The following is a 25,141-nucleotide window of genomic DNA, read 5'->3' as shown; positions in this document are numbered from 1 at the left end:
ATAAACTCTCGTCAATCTAGTCTGTGCTGCTCTCCTCAATGAAAACACCGGTCCTCTGGAGACTACCCCAAGATAGGTGTATGCATCTGTATACTCCAGCGTCTCCTGGTCATATATAAAAGTGGGTGCTGACCTTCTGACCCACTGTGGTGTGGTGTTAAACACCATAACCTTGGTTTTCCCCAGGTTAACAGACAATCCACTATCGTTGGCAAATGTGTAGAAAGCATCTAAATGATGCTGCATCCCTCCGGGGAGTCAGAAATCAACACAATATCATGAGCGTATAACAATAGTGGGATCCATGTCCTTGCCCATTGTGCTATTCTATCACCATCCCTCTCAATGTAGTCAGCAACCTCATCCACATACATGCCAAATAGCGTAGGAGATAGTGGGCAGCCCTGTTTCACCCCATTAGTGGAGTGAACCAAATCAGCAATCCCCTCTGGAGTGCGTACATGCCCCACTACTGACTTGTATAGAGCCATGATCCCGCAAATCAACTCTCTGGGTACCCCATCTCATGTAGTCTGTGCATCAATCTAGCTCTGGGCACTGCATTGAAGGCTTTACGGAAATCCACAAAGCAACAATAGAGACATCTCCCACGTGATCTCCCCTCCTCAATAATGGCTTTGAGTGTCAGAATATGATCAAGAGTAGAGAAACCTCTCTTGAAACTTGCCTGTCCTGTTGCCGGTACACTCTCTCTCTCTGTGTGCCTATCTACTCAACTGCTGCTCAAGGATGGATGCGTACAACTGTGCCAATGTGTGTCCAATCGTGATAGTACTGTAATTCCCAGGCTCCATAGGGTCCCCTTACTTGAAGATAGGTACAATAGTTAACAAACTCCAAGTATTAGGTAGGCCCTCACACACGGCACGGTTGAACATCACTGCTAGAAGCTCTGCAAGCATATCTTTGGCATGTATAAAATGCTTTGCTACCAGGCCATCGTGATCATATGCTCTCCTAGTCTTCATCCTGTCAATTGCTTTCTTCACCATCTCGGCGGTAAAGAAAGCGCATGTGTGTGGGCATGGCTCTGGCAGATCTGGAAGAGGTGGCTGCCCCGAAACTGTGTAAAGAGATGATGCATACTGACCCCATACCTTCGTATAAGTGATGACTGGTGGGGGAGAGTGCTCATGGAAGAGTCGCCATGCCTCACTTGAATCTTGGCTCAAAAACAACTGGTATAAATCCTGCTCTAGTCGAGCTAGAAACGCCCTCTTCTTCCGTCGTACCAAACGCCGAAAAGCAATCCGTGATTGCCTGTGTAACGACTCCTAGAAGTACCTCCCTCTGAAGTCGGGCTCTAGTCTCTTTGCACTCCTCATCATTGCAGCTATTCTGGGGTATGCTCCCAGAACGTCGTCTTGCCCAGGCTCAATTTGTGGGTATGCCTCTGCTGCTGCATCTTGTAGTGTCTCTGTCAATATATATGTGAGCTCCCCTAGAGGTCTCCCCAGATCCTCTGTACATAAGAGTTTGTAGATACCATCTATGTTGATAGAATCAGTATCCGAAGTAAAAGTGTATCGGGTATGCGTAGATGTTTGGGCCAATCGAGCTGTGCTGAACTGGAATGAGGCGGTAAACGTGAGGAGGGCTTGATCTACTGCTACCTCAATAGGCTTGGGCCCGATTGTAAAGTCCTGAATAGAGGGTATGAAACTAGGCTGAGCCAAAACATAATCCACTGTGCTAGCCCCATGTCACTGACATCCAATTCTCTCAACATTTCCTCTGAGGTATTGTAGAAAGCTGTCTGAGATTGGCGCGTCCTCGCATTAAAATCTCCTAAAAGAATGACATCTACATCCCTAGAGAAGTCCCATATGTCCTCATCCAATATCATGTAGGGTGACTGCCCCCTGGGCAATGCATAATGAGATGTGCTGGGGGAAAAATAGCATATTGCAATGTAGAGTGGCCTTGCTGCCTCCGCTTTTACTCTGACCCACATATATCTGGCTTGTTCATCGCTCCGAACAATACGGATAAGGGGTTGCAGCTCCTCCCTGAATAGGACTACCACACCTCTTGATCCCCGTCCTCTATGCATTGATCTCACTTCCTGCCTACAGGTAGTCTCCCAATGGTATCCCGTCATTTTAGGTAATGTGCTGCCAAGAGCCTGATGTGTTTTCGAGTAAAAAATAACGTCTCTTCCCTCAAAGCTATCCTCAAATGCGCCTACATCTAGCTTCATTGATCCGTTACAATTGCATGCTTCCAATTTAAGGTCGGTCCCATAGGTCTCGGACCATCATGTGGTGCGTTTTTCCAACACAACTACTCTCCCTCCTGTGTAGAAAGCAATTTTCCCTCTCTCTCTCGCCGCCTTGATCTCTGGCATCAACTCTTGCATGTGTGCTACATGTGATAAAGTGAGGTCATCACCCAAAAAATGTCATAGTTTGCGTGAGTGTTGGTCTCTTCTTCAGGAATTCCTTCCTAGCGTCCAGTGTAGGGAAACGTATAATGAGTGCTCTTTCCTTGGGCCTTCCTTTCTCATCACTTCCCTTTTTGCCAACTCTCCAAGCACCTGTGTGTTTGGGTTCAGAAATACCTATGCGCTTCAAGAGCTCTTGCACTTCTTCTTCGACTGTTCCAGTATGTTTGAGACCTGTAACACGCACATGAAGGGCTCTAGTCTCTCTCTTTTGCTCCTCCTCAATTGTCATATTGATGATAGTCGATGTCGGTGTGGCTTCAGGCATCTAATCTTTTCCTTTCTTTTTTTTTTTCAGAGAAAAAGATCCTTCTATTAGTTAATCAAACTGCCCATAGGGCTACAACCACCTCTACTAGAGAGGGCTACAACAATCATAAGGGGAGACTCTCCCAATGGAAAAACAGCATATGTACAATGAGGCTAAATCAGGAGATGGGAGGAGGGAAAAGCCATAGAGGTGGACGGTAGTGCCATCTGAGCACACCCTGGACCATGGTGAAGAAAGGCCCAGGGCGTTAGAGTCGAAAGAAAGCCTCTCTACGCTCCTGTATGCGGTCGGAGCTGCCTTGGAGTCTCTCGAACTATCCCCTGAGAGTATGGATCAACTCTAGCCAAAGATCTCGAACTGTCTCTGTTGGTGGTATAGGGCGAGTCTCGAAGATGCTGAAGCAGTGGGCCCGCCGGATGAACCAGAGTGTCAAGCCGCAGACGAGCTCACAACACTCCTCTCTCTCACTGCACCACTCCTGTGGCAGGTTGGATTGTAGGTCGACCCCCTTGTATCACTATCATCTTGTTGGTGGAGGATAGCTCAAACTATAGTGCCAGGCCTGTGAGAGTGGACCAAGCAGCTGCCCCCCAAGTGTACTGTCGTGCTGTGGAAAGAGTTGGTATCAGCCGAAGGACACGAAGCCAAACCTGCTGTGCCATCGGACAGTCTCAAAGACAACGACGATGACTCTCCACAGGATGGTCACAATCTGCGTATGTTGCCGAGAGACCACTATGTACAAGCCAGCTCCCCACTCCTGTAGCTCTATGTGCAACAAGCCACTGGAACAAAGTGACTCGCCGAGGCTGTATGGCGTCCCACAACCTCGCCCAAAAAGCCGACAAGAACTTAGCTGTAAGACCCTCCTCCTGCCAATGAGGTGTTGCAATAGGACGAGCCTCTCTCCGTGCTGCCAGTATGTGACGTCCCAGTCGAACAGTGTACTGAAAGAAAGGGACACCTGGATGGTGGGCTGAGGCGAAAGGGTCCCTCCAATATCTTTTCCTTTCTTTGCGTCCTCGATCCACTTTTCAGCTTTATCGACCTTCTCTTGTGTTTTGAATAGGCGCTCTGCCCATGAAGAGGTTGTTCGTGCCTTTTGCTCTTCCTCTTCACGTAGAGTTTTCACGTGCTCCTTAATGCTTTCAAGCTCCTTTATCATTGAGCGTTGATTTTCTCCCTCCTTCACGGGGGTAGCTGCGAGGTCTCCCTTAAGTGCTTCGATCAATGCATCCTTTTCATTCACGCGTTCTTCCATTTTTGATTTCCAGGATTCAAACGCAGCAAGTGCATCCTCTAATCTTTTTTGCATCATACATTTCATTATATTCACTTCTGCCCTCACAATCGTCTGCATTTCGGCCTTCAATGATATGTACATCTTGTCCCGCTTACTAAGCATCTCTTTATCCAATTCTTTCCTCATATCTGCATACATAGCTTTTTTGTAAGTCTCTGCATTTGCATACATCTCTTTTTCAATGTCACCCCTCAAAAGTCTTAGCTCCGCCTTAATCATCAGCTGTACCTTCTCAAACATTAAGTCATCTTTGACTCTAGAAAGTTTTCGTGCTCTCACAGAACCTGGCGATAGTGTGCTCTCTCGAATCCTCCGCCTAAAGGTTGCTTTTGATTTAGACGGGGTTTCATAGATATCGTCATCTCCGAGGTCGGCTGATTGGTCCATCTCCCCCATGGCTAGCACGGCCTTGTAGAACTTGTTCCCTCACACGCTTGCGCTGCCTGCCCCCTGTGGTACTGCCGTGTTGCTGAATGCTCATGCAATGCACACCTTCATGCAACTCTGCCTGCGATAACTCCTTGTAGGAAGGCACCTCCATGGCTGATTTAGATGGCCAAATAGGCTGAATACTGCTTGCTGTCGAGCCCTCTGAGAAACGCAGGAATGGGCTGAAATCTGATGCTTCTCCGTTATGGATTTGGAGAAAAGGATGGGGATGATGGGAAATTACTTAGGCAGCCTTGGGGCAGCCAGCAATGGGAGAGAGGATTATGATGATGGGCCCTTGCTGATGGCGATGGGGATGGAGCAGGTAGGCGATGAGGAGAGAAGATGGAAAAACGCTGCTGTGCTGCAAAACGCAGATGGGAGAGAGATGGCGATAGGGCTGACTTGTGTTGGGGTGAGTTCTTTGGCAATCCAAAGCCCGGTGTCTTTGAGAAGACGCGATTGTTGGAGTAATCGGAGCCGTTCATCCTTGCCTTTGAACTCGAATGGCATGTCCACACGGTGTGTGCTTGGTGTTGCACTTGTTGATGATACATTCTACCGCATCGTAGTCAACATGGACCGGTTTAAGAGTCTCTTTGAGGAGGTTGATCATTCAGAGAAGTCTTGTTTGCACTCGTCCCATGCTTGGGACAGCCCTCCAATTCGAACCTTGAGGGCATTCTCTTCTTGAAGCTTACGTTCCTGCAGTTCTGTCTTTACACACGTTTCCACTTTGGCGAGTGCGATCGTGTGAGCTTGAGTGACCTTTGCTTCGACTTCCTTCACCTTGTCTGTTGTGAGACCGACCATGGAGTCAAATCGTGCAGAGGCGCGCTTTGAGGTTGCGGTTTTCTTCCATGACCATGTCGAGGGTGGCTTGCTGCTGTCCAACGCGATCTGTCTTGTTCGGGGCTGCTAGGACAGCAACAAAGCTAGCCTGTGTTTTCCCGGGTGTTTTCGGGCTGTTGGTCTTGCAGCCTTTGGTCGTCATCCTCTCGCTTTGTGCTGCCGGAGGTGGATTCGGTGATAACATCCTCTAACCCAAACACTGCGCAAAGATTGGCAAGGCAAGCTCGAGGTCGCTTCAGAGAGGCCGGGTTGTCACTGCGCAGAAGATTGGCGAGGCATGCTCGAGGTTGTTGCACAGAGGACTACCTGAGTCGTGGCTGCTGAGCTTTGCCAAAGTCCCTGCTGAGCTTCCCAAGGTCGTCGTGCTGCTATTGCCTCGCTAGGGTAGGGGCAAGGGCTATAGGCTTAACGCCCTTCCCCATGGGCAGCCCTCGCCCGAGAGGAGGACCTCTGCGGGTTAGGGCAGAGGATGGGCTAGGGCAGAGAGAGAGAGAGAGAGAGAGAGAGAGAGAGAGAGAGAGAGAGAGAGAGAGAGAGAGAGAGAGTCATGCATTTCATGGCTTGACCATGCCAGTACCTACAGCTCCAGACTTGATCGATCAAGAGTTTGCTGATGACACTATGCTCATGTTGCGCTATTTGCTACCCGCTCTTGATGCAATGCGGGAGGCCCTACAGGTTTTTTGCATTGCCAGTGGTGCACGCATTAACTGGCATAAATCCTATGGGTTATTGGTTGGCAGTGATGACATACCTACTTGGGGGGTAGCTAATGGTTTCACATGGTTGCAGCCGGGTTAGACATGCAGATATCTGGGCTTCCAGGTTGGATTTGATGTTTCCTCACAGCAGCAGTTTGCACCCATACTGCAGTCTATTCGCAGGAAGCTATGCCATTGGTCTTCACGTCATCTGTCGTTGGCTGGCTGTGCATTGGTCGCCAACCAAGTCATTCTGGCTATAGTATGGTATACGGCTTCTTGTTGGATGTTACATTCCAGTGTGATAACTCAGCTCCGCCGACTAGTGAGGAACTTTTTATGGAGTGGCACAGATGGGACTACTGATACTCGTGCTCGAGTTCGCTAGTCCACGATCATTCGTCCTAGGTCAGAGGGAGGCCTTGGCATTATTGATCCAGAGTTACAGAGCCGCGCACTTCTTACCAAGCTTATTGTTCGGGGTCTTTTTCCCGGCCAAGAACCTTGGAAGATGCTTCTTCAGGCTGCTCTTTGCACAGTGACTCCACGACTCGGCACTAGAGACGGTCATACTTGGCATTTAGGGTATCGTTTTCTCTTTACGGATGCCCCCTTGTCCACTTCAACCCTCTCACCCTTTCTCCGATCGCTCCTTCAGATTTGGGTTTCCATGAGACGGGCTATCGTACGCTCACCTCCCTCATGCCGTGAGGAGATTGAGCGCCAGCCTCTCATTTGGAATCCTACAGTTCTTGATTCTTCGGTTAATCCACCTCGTTAGCTTGGAGAGAGGACTCACATTGATTGGGCTGCTTGGGACTCTGGCCCTGCTGCCTCTCTGCAGTTGTTTCATGAGACACGTATGCTCGATGCAGATTTTGTGGCAGAACATTATGACATTGGTCACGGGGTGCCAGACAGACTGCTTGAGATTGATTCTGCCGTTCCTTCACAGTGGGATGCAGTCATGCGAGGCACGGTTCAGATGCCCCCTCATTGTGGCTGGGAAGGCCTCTTTGACCAGAGCACTCTCTTATTAGTTCGTTTGGACACCATGCTATTCACAGTTGATACTGACAACTCTCAGGGGATTCATGCTAGATTGACATATGCTGCCACTTCTCCACTACTTATCTCCCCCGGTGCTTGATGGGAGGCCATATGAGTAGTTGGCTCACGCGGGAAGCGTCGTTGTGTTGACCCCCGTTTTGCTTCCGCTGATGCTGCACTTTGGAGGCTTTGGGTGTGGGAGGGCCGTGCCCTATCGTAGCTTTATTGGGACCCAGGAGAGTGGCATTGGCCTCACTCAGACCCCACAGGTGCACTTGTATCCTTCTTTGAGTACACTGTCAGGATTGGAAGATTAGCATTGATGAGACAGCAACCACAGCAGCCCACTCGTATGCGTTTCTGGTTACATTCAGGCCTCTCCCATGCCTATCTGCAGCAGTTTTGGTTCGCCATCTGGGATTTACATGTTGCTCGTCGTATTTCCTTTTTCATGTGGATGATTGCTCATGCGGGACTACCAGTTGGGACTTGGCTAGCTACTATGGGTCATGATCCGTTATGTACTTGCTGCCCTTTGCGCCAACTTGAGTCACCTGCCCACTGTCTTTGGTCATGCTCAGCTTCCCATGTAGTGTGGCTTGCAGTTTTCTCTCTACTCAGCAGAACAGGTGTTCAACATGGATTTCTTACTTGGGGATCTGTCTCATGGTTGATGCCGATGCCCGGCCGGCATCTTTTCTACGAGGGCTCAGCCACAGATCCAGCCTTCATGCTCACCTCGACTAGTTATCGGCGAGGGACTTTGGCTATGCTACCACAGATTGCTTGGCAGGGGGATACTCAGACACGTGATGCAGTTTTCTCAATCATCACTAGTATTACACTATGGAATATTTGGAGAGCTCATTGTCTTCACATTCTTAGTGCGGCTCCACAGCTCCTTCAGGATATCCTCATTGCCATTTGGCTGTACATCATTCACACCCTGATTTGGCAAAGGGATTCGTCCTCCGGTACATCTAGAGCAGCCGAGGCTCGTCGATTTGCCTTCCTTCGGCGTTGCGCAAGATCCCCACTCTTCTTCACACTGACAGGTGGTCAGATTACTTGACATTATGCCCCTCCTCAGTGGTTTCTCCTCCACTCCTCACACCGACCACCATGAGATTATTCTAGTCGAGTAGTCACTATAGTGGCTCTCCTCCTTACATTCAGCTTGTACACCCCACGTGATAGGCTATTTTGGCATCCACTTGGATTATTTTGTACTCAGTAATATACAGCCCTGACTTTTTCCAAAAAGAGAGAGAGAGAGAGAGAGAGAGAGAGAGAGAGAGAGAGAGAGAGAGAGAGAGAGAGAGAGAGAGAGAGAGAGAGAGAGAGAAAATATAGATGAAAACTCTAATCACTTGATTATGCATGCTTCTAATCAGTGAAAATGAGATTAGAAGAAGGTTGTCAGGAGCTGCGTTGCCACCCCAACTAGAAAACGCCATGATGCTGCCTTGAAGGAATGCCTAGAAATATGTGAGAGGGCTGCTTTATATAGGACTTTAGCCACCTAGAGATTGGCAGGTCATAGGCAGCCATGTGAATGATAAAACACACTTAGAACTCTGGAAGCCACCGCTAGCTTTGTGTGTGAGGACAAGACCAAGTTCCATAGTTTTAGGGTACTGTGAGGCGTGTATCTCACAACCTAGTAATGCATTTGACTTGGGGATTGGAATGACACGTTGCATTTATCCCAGGGACCAGGGTACAGGCTGATTTTACCGGATGCCCACTTGGTCCACAAGCGACTATGTACTGTCTCTGCAACCCTGGTTGTAGAGTGGCTACAGTTTTCTAGGGCACATGGAGGGTTTTAGGCATCAATTAGTAACAAAGTATAATCCTAAGTCTGATTGGAAGACTGATGGTATTTTCCTTTGGATGCATTTTATTTTTTCTCTACCAACGATTATATAATGTAATCTTTACATTGTAGTTGAATCAGTAGGTATTGTTGAGTATTAAGTGTTAGTACGCTGCTTGTGTGGCTGGCAAGTCCTTATCCAAATGGATGTTTTCTCCTCTCAAGATGGAATGTTTTGATTGGAAAGACTCTCTTCTTCTCAATTGTTCAAGACTTCATAATCAAGGGATGTTGATTGGAAAGACCCTCTTCTTCTCAATTGTCAAGACTTGATAATCAAGGGATGTTGTTTTTAGCATTTTTTTCCCACTCTCCATGCATCGAAGAACCCGCCCTTCCAAAAAGCTTTGATGTGAAGGAGGGGGGGTGTTTGGGGGGGAGGGAGGGAGTAAAAGGGAGAAAGAAATCACCCTTGAATGTTGTTGTTGCCATTGCGCACAATTTCTTTCGATCTTTGAAAAGCAACGTGTGTATGTTACTTCCCTTTGTCATGATGGATTTAAGATATTGTGACTGGTGGTGGATGTTGATCAGGAGTTTCCAAATACTACTTGACATCTGCTGGGACTTATAAAATTGGTCGAAAGGGTATGTTTTTTCAGGCATATTCATTAATTTGGATTTTGATCTAACACTGATTTGATTCATTAGCATTATTTACTTTTTATACAGATTGTGCAATAATAATCCAAACTGATAAGACTGTTTCTCGATTACATGCTGAAATAAGAGTCGATCCAGTTAACAATGGAAATGGCCCTTCTGTTGTCAAAACGGGCTGTAAACCGAGAATTGTTCTTAGGGATCTTTCAAAGTTTGGCTCTTTTGTGAATAGAAGTGCCAGCTCAAAGCCTGTTTTCTCTCTTCCTAACAAGGAAAAGGAGTTGCATGAAGGAGACATTGTCACCTTTGGAACCGACAGCAGTTCTTTTCGGTGAGTTTTACTTTGCACCACTACATGTTGATGCATCCTGCTTATTTTATGTACCATAACCATGCTAATGTGCAGACTGGAATATTTCTCTTTTCGTCCTTATATTGCTGCCTTAGCTGATGAAAGCAGAAGACAGGATATTGCTAGTCTTGTAGCTTCAGCTGGTAAGTGTTATGGTACTATCTACTCTTAAAAGTTGTCGATATGGTATGATGTCACGAAGTATCAGTTCCAATACATCCTTTCTTACTCAGTGATTGTGGTCAGGAAATTGAAAATTTGAGCAGGGCCTTTTATTGAGCGGTCTTTGTCTTTCTGTTCTTCTCAAGTTCTTGCCTTCACTAGTCATGAACATGAATTAACATTATCCTAGCTGATTAACAACCTGAAAATGCTTAGATACTCTCTTACAATAGTTCTTCTTTACAATCTTCTAAGGATATCCACTACAAAAACGAAGTGCTTATTGCCTTATCCATGCTTACTATAACTGCTGATTGAATGTTGACTCTTATCTTTATTGGAGACAGCTGCAATTTGTGATGTGGCTATAGTTGATCTTTATTCACTTGATATAGAATTTTCAGCAATTAACTTTTATGCTCCAAATACCCCCATCTGATAGCAAACATGAAGCTGCTTCATCTCTACTTGAAGGTTTTCCATCAACAGAGGGCTCCAAAACTGCCAATGGACGAGAATTTATTGGCGGACGTCCCAACCATAGAGCCTAACTGGCTCGCACTCGAGCCTGGGAGCCTGCAGTTCTCCCGCCTAGCACCTCACTTCAAGGCTGGCGTTGTGACGTGTTTTTGAGCAATGATGCGAGCCACCCCGAAGACTTTGAAAAGTGTTTTTTTGTGCTTTTGGGACCCTTGGATGTAAATAAAGCATGCTTGTTGTCACGAGACTGTGACAACCACTATATACATTTCCTGGTTTCTTTCCCTTGATTTTATTTAATCCTTGTGACCCTCTTGTTAAAATCACAAATCCTCGGACATTGCATGGCCTGCATGAAACGGCTGTTGGCCGAGAGTTTCATCTGGAGGAGTCAAGGCTAGGCAACCATGAGATGGTTGGGCCGATCGGCATTGGAATCCAACTAGTAAAGAAGTGGTTAAGCTCAGTTAAAGTCATTTAGGCCTCTCAGTAGGACTTCCTAAGTTGTGGATAGTAGGAACTAAACCAAAAGGAGCAAACTGGACACATGGCAATAGGAGAGCAACCTGCAGGTCAACTCTCTCTCTCCAAAAGCTCATCCCAAGAGGGGGCGCCCAAATTTGAGGCTTGGGGCCGATTTTGGAGAGTAAGTGCTCCACAGAGTGTGTGTGAGTAGTGGGTGTAGGTGATCACAGTAGTGGGTGTAGGTGATCACAGCTTCAATGGAAAGCTTGCCTTCTCCCTTGTCTCATGCAACACGATGATTTGCTCTTGCGCATCTCTCTCTCCCTTTTGCACATATGGTAATGCCCCTCTAGTTGGGCTTCTCAGATGGTTTTATGCGTGTTTGCCAAGGCAAGAGCCTTTTGTACATGAACCGGATTAACTAATTGCAAATCCCCTTCAGGTACGCACAGTTCCATTGCGAAGGAATGCGAAAACGGAGAATTTTCTCCCTTGAAAACTCATCTGATTTACAAGGGAACTGTCCCATTGCGTGCGGGAGTTTCTAAGACATGCGTAGACGTGTCTGGTGAAAATGAAGCGAAACAGAAGATTACAGCCTGCTGTGTTTTTCTGCAGGTTTAGGGTTTCGCACCTAAATTGCAAGGTAATGCCAGGGGATCCTCGAGAAAGCCCTGGGTGCTTGTATAGATTTAGAGAGATTTCCCACAAGTAATCTCGTTAATTCAAAGGGCAAGTGACCCTATAGGTGCGGGAGCTCTAGGGTTACCCATAGGCAAAAACAGCTCCCATAAAAGATGCATATTTGAGTGATCGGCATGTGAAGCGGAGCGCACAACACAGAATTACAACTTGCTGTAATTTTTTGCAGGTTTAGGGTTTTGGCCAATTTTGATGCCTACAGGTCCCCGGAGCTTCAAGGAAGCTAGGGAATCGCTGAATAGGTGTTCAGGTGCAAATTGGAGGCCAAAAACAGAGGTTTCAGTGTGTTGTAATTTCTTGCCAGGTTTTGTTAAGTGCTCTATAGTGCATGGAAAGTCATTGTTTACTTGGGATTTTGTCCGTGGAGACTTCTATTGTGGTTATGTTGCTGAAATTGGGTTAGAGTAGGGGAATTTCAGTCCGATAAAAGTGGGGTAGCTTACAGAAGTTTATTGGTTTTTCTCAAGTGCAATAAGAATAAAGAAATACCGGAAGGGGTGCTAGTCTTTGGGGCCTATTGGGTATCGCTTGGAAGGGCACTAGTTGCGAAGCCGTGGTTTGTTTGGAGTGTAATTCCGAGTCATAGGTTTATGCGTGAAGCTCCTTTGTGTCGTAAAGTTCAAGTAATGTTAATCAGTGTAAAGATCGTCTGAAAGCTAAAGTCTACCGCCCTACAAGCCGGTTTCGTGGTTCCCTTGTCGGGACAGAATCGCTTTTTCCTTAAAGAGTGAGCCTTGGTTGGTTTTGGCGAAGACACAAAGCACAGGAACTTGGAATCACACTATCGGTGACAGGACAAATGACGCCAGGGAAGAGGGTTCCTCTTCGGAGTACAAACAGATTGTACCTCCAGTGTTCGAGGTTGGCGAGAGTACGGCCACCACTATCTGTGCCTTTTGTTAATGTGAATGCTCCACAAGTTCAAGGGTTTATGACTGGGCAACTAGATGAGGATTCGTTCAGAACACAATTGGTTGCTGCTGTGAATGTGTTTTCTCGGTTGGTGCAAAATCCTAGCTTTATGGAATTTCTGCAAGCGCCACCAATGACATAGCAAGACAAGGAAACTTTCTCATGCAAGAGAGCTCGTTGAAGCTCAAGCCTAGGTCCCTTGTGCGTCCTAGCAAGGCAGGGAGCACTTGCATGTTGCGGAGTCAGTTGGGGCTCCAAGGCAACTTCCTTTTGTCCACAAATAGGTGGTTAGGACGCCTATTCCACGGGCTTTATCAGTTCAGCTTGCCACCTTTCAGAGCCCAAATGTCGGATTAAGTGGACAGGGAGTTAATTTTTAGGCTATGCATCAGGTTTTTTCACCACCCATGGTACATCGTGGGTATTTCTGTGGTGGATTTGTGTTTCAAAGCATGGCTGGTTATGCGCTTGGAAACCAGTAGTATATGCCAAGAACAGTCTTTGGGGGTATGCAAGGCATGATACCAAACCCCATGTATGGTAATATCGGCTTATAGCCAGGGTTTTAGTTTGATACAAGGACATACACCCGCCGCTTGGGTTTACTTCAAGCAAATGTTTGCATCTGTGTGGCTGTCAAATGAATTCGAGGCCGATGTCATGACAAATTGGCACCAACTCAATGCGGCTTTTTGCAAAAGCTTAGATAAGTACAATTGGAGGTTTTGTAAAGCGTTGCTCTTAGTAACTTCCTATAGGTTTGTGCTATTGCCATAGCAGATAGAGAAGTATTGTTGTGCGCTGTCTAAAGGGCTAGGATTTACTGCATAAAGAATAAAGTGGCCACCCTTACTTTTCAGGGCAACGTGAAAGGGGGTCGGTCAAAGAAAAATTCAGCAAAGAGGTCCTTTGCAAAAGCGGCTCTTGAAGCTTCCAAGGAGTCAAGAAATGCAAAGAAGGCTAAAGACTCAGCCGACTCTTTTAGAGGACAAGCCAAAAGAAAGAAAAGTTAAGGGAAAAGTTGCAAGAAGTTATCTGGTGAAGTTCAAAAGCTGTCCACTTGTGGATGCAAAGTGGATGGAAGAAAGTGAAGTGATAAGAGTCATCAAATGTATTGCAGCTTTACCTTGAAGCTTTTGGTTTACAACCCATGTATTTTCCAACTCAGATCACTTCAGTAGAGCAAAGGTCAAAGGGCTTGTTACATGCTCAAAAGAGGGGTGATGATAAAGCTAGCAAGCACTTCATATGTACATAAGGATTCAGTGCAATAGTAGTGTATATTGTTTGACAAAAGTATGAATGTCTCATTAAGTTATTTGTACACATGTTTGACAGTCTTTCTTGCGAATACATGCGATGATAAAAGGGTGCTCACCACACTAAATCATCTATGGCATGCAAACGAGGACGTTTACGATTTTAAGAGGGGGTTGTGTCACGAGACTGTGACAACCACTATATATATTTGTTGGCTTCTCTCTCTTGATTTTTATTTAATTTTTGGGACCCTCTTGTTAAAATATCAAATGTCCGCATCACAAATCGAAACCAAGCAGTATCAGGATCAAGCCTTATTTGATGAAGCAAAGGAATGATTACAACATCGGGCGCAAGTGCTCACCATTCAAGTGGAGGAGGAGAAGAATGTGCTAGAGTTCATATTTCTATCCGGTGGTAGCTCCGGTATCTCTTAGGAGCAGATTGGGGAGTGAGGGCTGTTTTGTGGCTGTGCCCGGCTAGCGTGAGGTTGTTCTCTCATGTCGGTCATGTCTAGCCATATTTAGCTCGGGTTTTGGCTTGGTTCCATGGTCTCCAGTTGTCCTGCAGGCTGGGAATAGCATTCCCCAGCCTTGGTATATTTTTCCCCTCCTATCTGATGCCCTTCCACTATTTTCCCCATTTACCAAGGTCGTGGAGTTGGGTATCTGGGTCGGGCAGCCAGCTTTATGACCTATATAGGCAGGGGAGGGGGGGCAATCTATAAGCACATGCAAATCAGCCCCAGTTAGGGGCACCCTCTCAAGGGCACCCCAGGGGGCAGCTTGGCGTTTTGACCTCCTAGCAGCCTAGCGTTTTCCCCTCCTGGCAGCCCCAACGTTTTTCTCTTGGGCAGCACCCTCACCAGCGTTTTTGGTGCAGCCGGCTGTCAGCAGAGGAGCAGCAGCCCAGCGTTTTCCTTGGGCAGCAGGAGCACTGCTTGGAGTTCATCTCTACGGTGCAGTACAACCTCAGGGCAGCCCTTCACAGGCTTTGTGCCCATGCTATAGTCAGTTTCCTCGACTGAGATCTAGATCCACATCTAGATCTAGCCTGGAGGAGATGCACCAGATCTATGCTCTCAGAGCATGTTGGAGGTGATGCACATGTCGAGGCCGTGTCAGTGGTCTCGTGTGCAGGAGCAGTTGGCAGTGTTAGTAGCAGTCGTAGTTTATGTGTCCTCAGATCTATCCATTGGCATGTCAGTTCTATGTCGGACCACCCTTGGTCACTTGTATGAGCATATTCTTATCAACATGGAGAGCCTTTCCCAGGCCTCTCTCTCTCTCTCTCTCTCTCTCTCTCTCTCTCTCTCATTCTCAGATGTGCCGTCTCATTCTACCTATGTGATCTCTCTTCTCCACAGGTGTGCCTTGTTCATGTGTTTGGCATTGCAGGTGTTCTAGATCGGAGTCGAGGTACCCACCGGATCACGAGCCAGGTCTTGTCCTCATTGCATCTTCCGTTGCCACCTTTGACAGAATGCACGGGAGGCATCTTCGTGTATAGAGAAGCTCGCCTACACCAAGAGGCAAGTAGAGGAAGCGGTAAATATGAAACACTGACTCCCACCTCTATCATCAACATGACAATTGAGGAAGAGCAAAGGAGGAAAGCATGCCCTCTATATATACGAGTCACGAGTGTCAAGGACACCAACAATGTGGAGGAAGTGAAAAGCCTCCATGTACGTATGGGAATGAGTCTTGCCGTAGCTTGAGCGAGATTTTTTGAGCGACGTAAAACTCGAGCAAGTTTCTAAATGGTTAGGACCCAATTTGTGCTATGTGTTGCAATGTACATTGAGATGGGCGAAATGTTTTTTGCATTCTTGTTAGTAGGCTAATGCAATGGTCAATGAGCTAAAAACTGATGCCTCAATGTTTGAAGACACCAAAGTGTAAATCAACAATCCTCATGCACTTAGAAACTTTTCAAATAACATAAAAAAAAGAAACATTACATTGTTTATCTAAATGGGATATTTCTGCAATTTGTATTACATAGAGTATTAAGAAAAAGTAAACATTTGCATGCCAAGAAAAAGTGAGTTTCACGTATCTTCATTTCAAATGTCAAAACCTTGTCATGTGCGTCAACTGCCATGGTTAAGATGCTTCCAAGAAGAGGATTTTAAGGCTTTGGAAAGTTTTCAAAATCAATACCAGGGACTATATATTCCAGAAGGAGAGCTTAAGAAGCAGGATTACAACAGATGACATAGCATTATCAAGTGGTGAGGTCTCCTCTAGAGAAGTGGAAAAATAATCTCCTTTGAAGCTACTAGTAGTGACATTTGTTGGTACGAGGTACTACAAGAAGCAACTCCATAGGAGTTTAATTTTATAAGCAGAAACTCTGCACGTGGTGCTACGAGAAGCAACACTACACGGGAGAAAAAGGTCCCCCAGAGCTACTTGTACCACCATGTGCCAGCACATAGTGCTACAAGCAACTATGCAATGGCTTAATGGGAAGAGCTTAGGAAGTAAGAGTATTCACGATGACATAGCATTGTCAATTTGGGAGGGATCCTTTAGAGAACCGAGAATTTTTTTTATCTTCCAAACATGCATGTAGAACCTCGTGTCAACATGTGATGTTACAGGAGGTAACATTGGATGAGCTTTTTTTCCCTTATTCTTGTCTTGTCCACAATGACTCAAGTGTCTAAGAACCAATATCAAGCCCTTGCAAAGGGAGAATTAAGCTCTTGCCACCAAGTGTTAGTCACGTGGTGATACATGGAACTACATAGGAGTTTGTTTTGCCCAATTCTTCTCTAGTCCAAAAGGGCCAAATATCTTTGAAGAGAAAATTACACCCTTTTTAAAGATGCTTGTAGTACCGTGTGTCGGCACATGGTGCTATATGAAGCTTTGCAGGGACTTTATTACGTTGGGGTAAAGGTGGGTGCCTTACCCCGAGTCGAACACTAGATCTAGATGCCCATTGTTTCACCTTATTGTTGAACATATACAAGCAATAAGGAGTACTCTCACTTCACTTTTGAGAGGTCGTCCACCCACTCCCCATGTCATCTCTCCTCTTCCCCTTTATGCATTGTGCATGCAAGCATCACACACTCACAAATTAGTCCCTCTCAAGATTCCTACATCACCATGTGGCGACATGTGGTGCTATAGCACCATGGGCAAACACCTGGTGCTACAAGAATCTCCACAAATTGCTTAAATGAGCCCCTTTGGAGCTTCCTATAGCACTAAGTGCCGACACGTAGTGCTATAGGCAACTCTACAAAGAGCTTAAATTAGTCCCTTTGAAGCTTCCTATAGTTCCACATGAGGATACCTGGTGCTACATGCAGCTCCATAAAGTGCTTAAATTAGACCTTATGAAGCTTACTATAGCACCACATGCTAACTGACACATGGTGCTACAAGCAGCTTTGCAAAAGACTTAAAGCCCCCTTTGAAGATTCCTAAAATATCATGTGCCGACACATGGTGCTATAAGCATCTTCACAAAAAGAGTAAATTAGCCTCTTTGAAATTTCCTTTAGCACCACGTGTCGACACGTGGTGATACAGGCAACTCCACAAAGTGCTTAAATTAGCCTCTTTGAAACTTTCTTTAGCACCACTTCTCCACACATGGTGCTACAGGTAGGTCCACAAAGCTCATAGATTAGCCTCTTTGAAGCTTCCTATAGTACCACATGGTGCTACACGCAACTCTATAAAGGGCTTAAATTTGCCATATTGAAGATTCCTATAGTACTACGTACCGACACTTGGTGCTATAGGAAGCTCCACAAAACTATTAAATTAACTTCTTTGAAACTTTCTTTAGCACCATGTGTCAAGAAGTTCCACAAAGTGCCTTAATTAGCCTCTTTAAAACTTCCTTTAGCACCACATGTCGACAGTGGTGTGCTACAGACAACTCCACAAAGCGCTTAAAGTAGCTTCTTTGAATTTTTTTTTAGCACTGTGTGTCGACATGTGGTGCTACGGAAGCTCCATAAAGCTCTTAAATTATCCTCTTTGAAGCTTTCTATAGCACCACGTGCCGACACGTAGTGCTACAAGTAGGTTTATAAAGGGCTTAAATTATCCCTTATGAAGCTTCCAATAGCACCACGTGCCAACACGTGGTGCTACAAGCAGCTCCACAAATGGATTAAAGCCCCTTTGAATATTCTTATAGCACCACGTGCCAACACGTGGTGGTATAGAAAATTTCACAAAGTGCTTAAATTAACTGCTTTGAAACTTCCTTTAGCACCACGTGTCGAGACGTGGTGCTACAAGAAGCTCCACATATTGCTTAAATTAGCCTTTTTAAAGCTTCTTACAACACCACTTGTTGACACTTTGTGCTACCAGCAACTCCATAAATTGCTTAAATTAGCTCTTATGAAGCTTCCAATAGCACCACATGCCAACACATGGTGCTATAAGAAACTTTACAAATGGCTTAAAGTCTCTTTGAATATTCCTATAGCACCACGTACCGACACGTGATGGTAGAGGCAGCTCCAAAAACGCTTAAATTAGCCTCTTTGAAACTTCCTTTAGCACCACGTGTTGACACATGGTGCTACAGGCAGCTCCACAAAGCACTAAAATTAACCTCTTTGAAGCTTCCTAGAGTAGCATGTGCCAACACGTGGTGCTACAAGCAGGTTCATAAAGCGCTTAAATTAGCCCTTATGAAGCTTCCAATAACACCACGTGCCGACACGTGGTGCTACAAGCAGCTTTGCAAATGGCTTAAATTTCCTTTGGATATTCTTATAGCACCATGTGTCAACATGTGGTGCTACAGGCAGTTCCACAAAGTACTTCAACTAGCCTCTTTGAAACTTGCTTTAGCACCACGTGTCGACACGTGGTGCTACATGCAACTCTTGAAAGCGTTTAAATTAGCCTCTTGAAACTTCCTTTAGCACCACGTGTCAACACGTGGTGCTACAAGCAGCTCCACAAAGCGCCTAAATTAGCCTCTTTGAAACTTTCTTTAGCACCACGTGTCGACACGTGGTGCTACAGGCAACTCCGCAAAGAGTTCAAATTAACCTCTTTGAAGCTTTCTATAGCACCGCATACTGACACATGGTGCTACAAGCAACTTTGTGAAAGATTGAAAGCCCCTTTGAAGATTCCTAAAATATCATGTGCCGACACATGGCGCTACAAATGCTTTGTGGAGTTGCATGTAGCACCACGTGTCGACACGTGGTGCTAAAGAAAGTTTCAAAGATGCTAATTTAAGCGCTTTGTGAAGTTGCTTGTAGCACCACGTGGCGACACGTGATGCTGAAGAAAGTTTCAAAGACGCTAGTTTAAGCGCTTTGTGAAGCTGCTTGTAGCACCACGTGTCGACACGTGGTGCTACAGAAAATTTCAAAGAGGCTAATTTAAGCGCTTTGTGGAGTTGCTTGTAGCACCACGTGGCGACACGTGATGCTGAAGAAAGTTTCAAAGACGCTAGTTTAAGCGCTTTGTGGAGCTGCTTGTAGCACCACGTGTCGACACGTGGTGCTACAGAAAATTTCAAAGAGGCTAATTTAAGCGCTTTGTGAAGTTGCATGTAGCACCATGTGTCAAAGAGGCTAATTTAAGCGCTTTGTGGAGTTGTCTGTAGCACAACGTGTCGACACTTGGTGCTAAAGAAAATTTCAAAGAGGATAGTTTAAGCTCTTTGTGGAGCTGCTTGTAGCACCACGTGGCGACACGTGGTGCTACAGGAAGTTTTAAAGAGGCTAATTTAAGCGCTTCCTGGAGTTGCATGTAGCACCACGTGTTTCAATAAATTAGCCTCTTTGAAACTTCCTTTAGCACCACGTGTCGCCACGTGGTGCTACAAGCAGCTCCACAAAGAGCTTAAACTATCCTCTTTGAAATTTTCTTTAGCACCAGGTGTCGACACGTTGTGCTACAGACAACTCCACAAAGCGCTTAAATTAGCCTCTTTGACACGTGGTGCTACATGCAACTTCACAAAGCGCTTAAATTAGCCTCTTTGAAATTTTTTGTAGCACCACGTGTCGACACGTGGTGCTATAAGCAGCTCCACAAAGCGCTTAAACTAGCGTCTTTGAAACTTTCTTCAACATCACGTGTCGCCCCGTGGTGCTACAAGCAACTCCACAAAGCGTTTAAATTAGCATCTTTGAAACTTTCTTTAGCACCACGTTGTGAGCGGGATGAAAACACACACAACGTCTCTATAATGACCCGACACACACTGTTGGAAAGATACACACACACTATGGGGCACCACTCGGCTTACACAACACACTTGGCCGAGACATGGAACACACCGATGGAGTGAGAGGAGAGAGACTGTCTGTTTATCCACTCCACACACAGAGACACACACACACACACACACACACACACCCAAAAACTCAGCTCAAAAGAGGAGAATTTCTGATGCTTAGATACAATAGAGCTTGGGCCAACACCAATGGAGCAAATAGCTCACACAATATGGGTAAAAAGTACCAGATACAATCACAAATTGGAGCAGAAGCTTCGCTCATAGGAGAAACTTACACAGCAAAAACAACAGAAAAAGAGTGAGGAATTTGGCAAAATGGACAGCGCCATCGTATCCGGAACGGCCCAAAACCCCAGTCTACAATGTCAAAGTGCTCAAATCCGACCTCGGATGAGCAGTTTACGGCCAAAACAGGCTCTAAAAACCCCAAAAACACAATTGCGGCTGTTCCTCCTCTTCTCTTCACGTTTTTTCTGATCTTCTCTCAGTTTTATAAGTTCCCACACTTAACTTTATTACTTGGGCACCCTTGGCCTTTTAGATGACCTCAAGCGGACCCCGAACAGGCCAAAAACTGACCTCGCAGTGCATAGTTGTCACCTTGCTACATCCATACGCACACCTGGCACTCAGCTTTTTCTAATAATGCGTCTCGCAACCACGTGAAGTGGCCCCAAAAGATGGTCCTCATGATGACCTTTCTGCATAATTATCACAAGAAAACACTCACGTCGTGTCTGTACTTATCTACGTGCAAGTATTGACCCCATTCGCCCTCCTGACGCCACTAGATGCCATCTGACGCACCTGCTTACCTCATGTCGTCGGCCCGCGGGTAGCTTCCTCGAGAAGTTTTACGTGCCACTAACTTCTCATTATTGTAGAAAAAACACACTGATACTGGTAACGATGAAAATCGATGCACTATGTACACCCTGTCCTACCTGTACACATGTGGGCCCCACGTAACCACTTGGCTCTGGAAAATGGACAATCCTTTATTTGATGCACCATGCATGGGTATGTACATATGCGCAATCCCTTGCTCCAAAAAACTCCTGACATAATTTGCCCATTCCCTAGCCTGCTAGATCATTCATGATCAGCAGCAGCAAAAAGCTATATGAGACTCGCCGCCTGGATCCCACACAAAAACACTTTGCATTCCTTGCATCAAAAACTTAATCAAGCTTCCACCTGGTTCCCAAGGAAAATGCTTAGAGATTCCATATATCAACCTTGCATTAAAAAAGACATGAATTACTTCGGCATAGACCGACATGTGCAAATATATCTCCTTCTCCATAGCTGAGAGGTCTCCATTGATCATTTGTGTCATCAATTCCTGCTTCTTTGGCAATTCAACCTTTGATTGCATCAGCCCTTCAATCACTTCATAAGGCCCTTCACTTTCATCTTCAACCTCATTTGCAAATGCAACTAAACCAGACTCCTGGATTCCTTTGTCCATCAAAAGAAATGAAACATCAGCATCCTCATCACTGTTGGTAGTACTAGCACTGTTCTCATCAAACACTGTGGAATAGTCTTCATCACTAGACTCATCCTCATCCTCATAAAGCTCCTCCAATCGTTTCCTTGTGTCCATATTGTATAACTTCTTGGCACCCGTCTTTCCATAGAGGCTAATCGTACCACGTCTCCAATCTTGAACAGCTCCCACTGCACGTAACCATGGTCTACCCAGTATAATAGGATATGCTCCCAACCCTGCTGGCATCACATGAAAATCAACCACTGCCTTTGCATCATATGCTTCCACTTCTAAGCTCTTTACAACACCCAAACATTTTACTTTTTGATGGTTTGCCAATCTAATCCAGAAGCCTGACATCCCAGTCACTGTAAGACCCATCTTCTCAACGCATGAGTGCGTTATGACACATATTTGGGCTCCACCATTCACATAACCTTGTCCCAGATTTTTTCTTTTATGCCACACATCTACTATTGGACAAATGTCTGGTAGCTCATCCATCGCTAACACCTTCACTGAACCTCTCTCTGGCTCTCTCTCCATTGGGTTAACCATCCTCTTCCATTGTCGCTTTAGCTTAGGCACCATCTCTATAAGCTTCCCGAAAGTAACATCGGCTTTCCTGCTTGTCAGATCCTCCTTCAAGTCATAGCTTAATTGTCCATCCCCTAGTGGGAAATTTGAAACATGAAACTTGCGACGAGCTCTTCTTTTCCTCTTGGCCTTGACATCCTCGCCTTCATGGCTCTTTCCTTTCTTCTTGCTAGGACGTGGTGCACTTCTTCCTTTCTTGTCCTCTGTGGTTCTCTTCCCAATAGGCATCACTAATGTATCCTCTAGCTTTGATGCCTTCTCCAAGGTGACTACACTTAACACTTTTGTCTTTCCCTTTTCCTCTTGGGTTAATCCACTATTCCTTCATCTCCCTTAATTTCAATGTCATAATCATTTGACCTAGTTAACACCTGTCTTGGCAATGGATACATGTCTCTCCCCATATGTTACTAATTGGACTATTTTCTTATTTTTAATGATTAATTTCTTTTTTAGGATATTTTATTATGTGCACTAAGAACTGTTAAAAGATTGTAGCTACAGGAACTGCCATCAGGAACGGACAACTGTGATGTGTCATTTGATGGGCGACGGTAAACATCGCGAAGGAGTTTTTGTAAGTTCGGTGGAAAGGGCCGGGTTACGAGTGCTTCTGATGCGTCACATGATGGGTGACGGGTGCATCAGTAAGGGGGCATCCCGTAGGCTAAGGAGGAAATCGGAACTGAGTAATAAAATACGCGTAAGAACGCAAGCACAAGAATAAAGATGGGTTCAATGAAGCTTTTTACGAAAAGCAGGAACAATCGCGGGAAGGCAGACGCTTTCCCGCGAGGAATCTATGTTTGCATTGCATTCGTGCATTTGGTTACATCCAGGGACGCCTGGGAAGTGTTGTGAAATGCATTGGTTTTAACTTATAAGGTTTTATTGAGTTTTTGGGCAGGTTCAGACCAATTTTAAAATATGCCGGTTGCCCACTTAATAAGTGGGCAGCCACTTAGAAGATAAAGCAACAAAACCAGCCAGCGAATTCTCTCTCCCTATTTCGGGTAGAACAACGCAAAAGAAAAAGGAAAAAAAAAAGAAAAAAAAGAAAAAAAGAAAAAAAAAACGGCCGCTGTTGCTAAATTGGCTTTATCTGACAGAAAAATAATTCTAAATGAATTATTGGATTTATAAGGGAGAGGGTTTTCTCGCTTGGAACATCAAGGAAAAATAATTCTAAATGAATTATTGGAATTTTAAGTGAGGGTTTTTCTCACTGGAGACATTCGAGTACAGAGTATTCCTAGTGTGTCATTCAAAGTAATGACGATAGCACTGTGAACGAGAATATCTGTAAGGCCACCAGGAACGGGTACTTCTGATGCGTCACATCGGATGGGTGACAGGGAGCATCGAGAAGAAGTATCCGACCATCCGGGAACGGACATCTCTGATGCGTCATAGGATGGGTGACATAGAGCATCGTGAAGGGGATTGTATCGTAAGTTCGGTAGGAAAGGACTAGGTGATGGGTATTCCTGATGCGTCACAAGGTGGGTGACGGGTGCATCGGAAAGGGGATATCCATAGTCGAGAGGAAATCCGAACTGGAAAGAGGAATACGCGTAAAGACGCAAGCACAAGAATAAAGATGGGTTCTGAGAAGCTTTTCTTAAAAAGCGGAAAATTTGAACGAGTTTTCCGGGAAGAGCAAACGCTTTCCCGCGAGGAATCTATGTTTGCATTGCATTCGTGCATGTGGTTGCATCCAGGGACGCCTGGGAAGTGCTGTGAAAGCATTGATTTTAACTTATAAGGTTTTATTGAGTTTTTGGGCAGGTTCAGACCAATTTTAAAAATATGCCTGCCGTCCACTTAATAAGTGGGCAGCCACTTAGAAAATAAAGCAACAAAACTAGCCAGCGAATTCTCTCTCCCTATTTCGGGTAGAACAGAAAAAAAAAGCGAGTAAAAAAAAAAAAAAAAAAAAAAGCCGCGATCTCCCCGCGCGCAGCTATTCGTGCCGTGGTGAAGGAGCTATAAAAGCACCACATGCCCTCATCGAAGGGAGGTTGCCAGCGCCAGCAAGAGAAGACTCTGCCGCCAGAAGATGCGAGAGATCGCGCGACTACGAAGCACGGAAGTCGCTTTTCTCGCGCAAGAACGACAGGTACCTATTGTGGATTCGCCATACGAATTGTTGTCGTGTGTTTGCGTGTGTGTTTGCAGGTACTTCATCGCGAAGGAGAAGCGAGAAGGCTTCGGCCTACGCTTGGGAATTCCGGAAACGGAATTCGGAAATTGTCTGCGGAGTCTCAACTCCGAGTACAGACGGAAAAAGGATTGAGAGCTTGTCTCTCGGATTTCCCTTACGGGAAGGAACGACCATCGAGTCAGAGATTTAGAACGGAGGGGTTTTCTCCGGTTCTTGTGCTTGTAAAAAGATTCTCCCTAATAAAGAATTCTCTTTAAGGGGGGGGACCAGCCCTTCTTCTGGTTCCCAGTACTGTGTCGATCTTCTCACTCTCTCTCTCTCTATGTACTTCTCTCTATATCCTTTGGCTTCAATAATAAGAGATAAATTCTATTTATCTGAGTATATTTTATATTGTTATGCGCTCCCGTTTGTGACAGTGGTATCAGAGCATGGTCTCCTCTCTTTCTCTGTAAAGGAGGACGACTCTGGGAAGATACGGGAAGAAGCCATGACAAGCCAAGAGAGAACTAAGGAGGCGGAAACCTAAGTCCTGCAGGAGAAAGCTCGCAGAGTTGGAATTTTTTTTCTCTCTGCAAGAAGTCGACACAAGACTTGGGATTCTCTGAGAAGGCAACAAGAGCATGATGCTGAAGAACCTAGAGAATCCAAGGAGCAGAATGCTCGAGATCCTTCAGAATTCAGAAGATATCCATGAACATCAATCCAGAACCATAGCCAAGAAATCCCGTCATCTCGGGAAGGATATGAA

At 45.6% G+C, this 25,141-nt stretch overlaps 1 protein-coding gene across 3 annotated transcripts in view; it reads left to right on the top strand.

Annotated features, from left to right (window-relative positions):
- Positions 1 to 25,141, top strand: part of NBS1 (nijmegen breakage syndrome 1) — a 144,625-nt gene that overhangs the window by 9,511 nt on the left and 109,973 nt on the right. For all 3 annotated transcript variants that reach the window (XM_086501170.1, XM_086501168.1, XM_086501169.1), the window contains exons 2-4: positions 9,484 to 9,537; positions 9,622 to 9,883; positions 9,959 to 10,047. In XM_086501170.1, the coding sequence (XP_086357296.1) occupies positions 9,484 to 9,537; positions 9,622 to 9,883; positions 9,959 to 10,047 (405 nt within the window). The remainder of the gene's footprint in view (positions 1 to 9,483; positions 9,538 to 9,621; positions 9,884 to 9,958; positions 10,048 to 25,141) is intronic.

This window comes from Adiantum capillus-veneris, chromosome 26 (genome assembly GCF_014529385.1).
Source record: "Adiantum capillus-veneris isolate H3 chromosome 26, ASM1452938v2, whole genome shotgun sequence".
Lineage (NCBI taxonomy): Eukaryota > Viridiplantae > Streptophyta > Polypodiopsida > Polypodiales > Pteridaceae > Adiantum > Adiantum capillus-veneris.
This window is presented reverse-complemented; position numbering and strand designations above follow the sequence as displayed.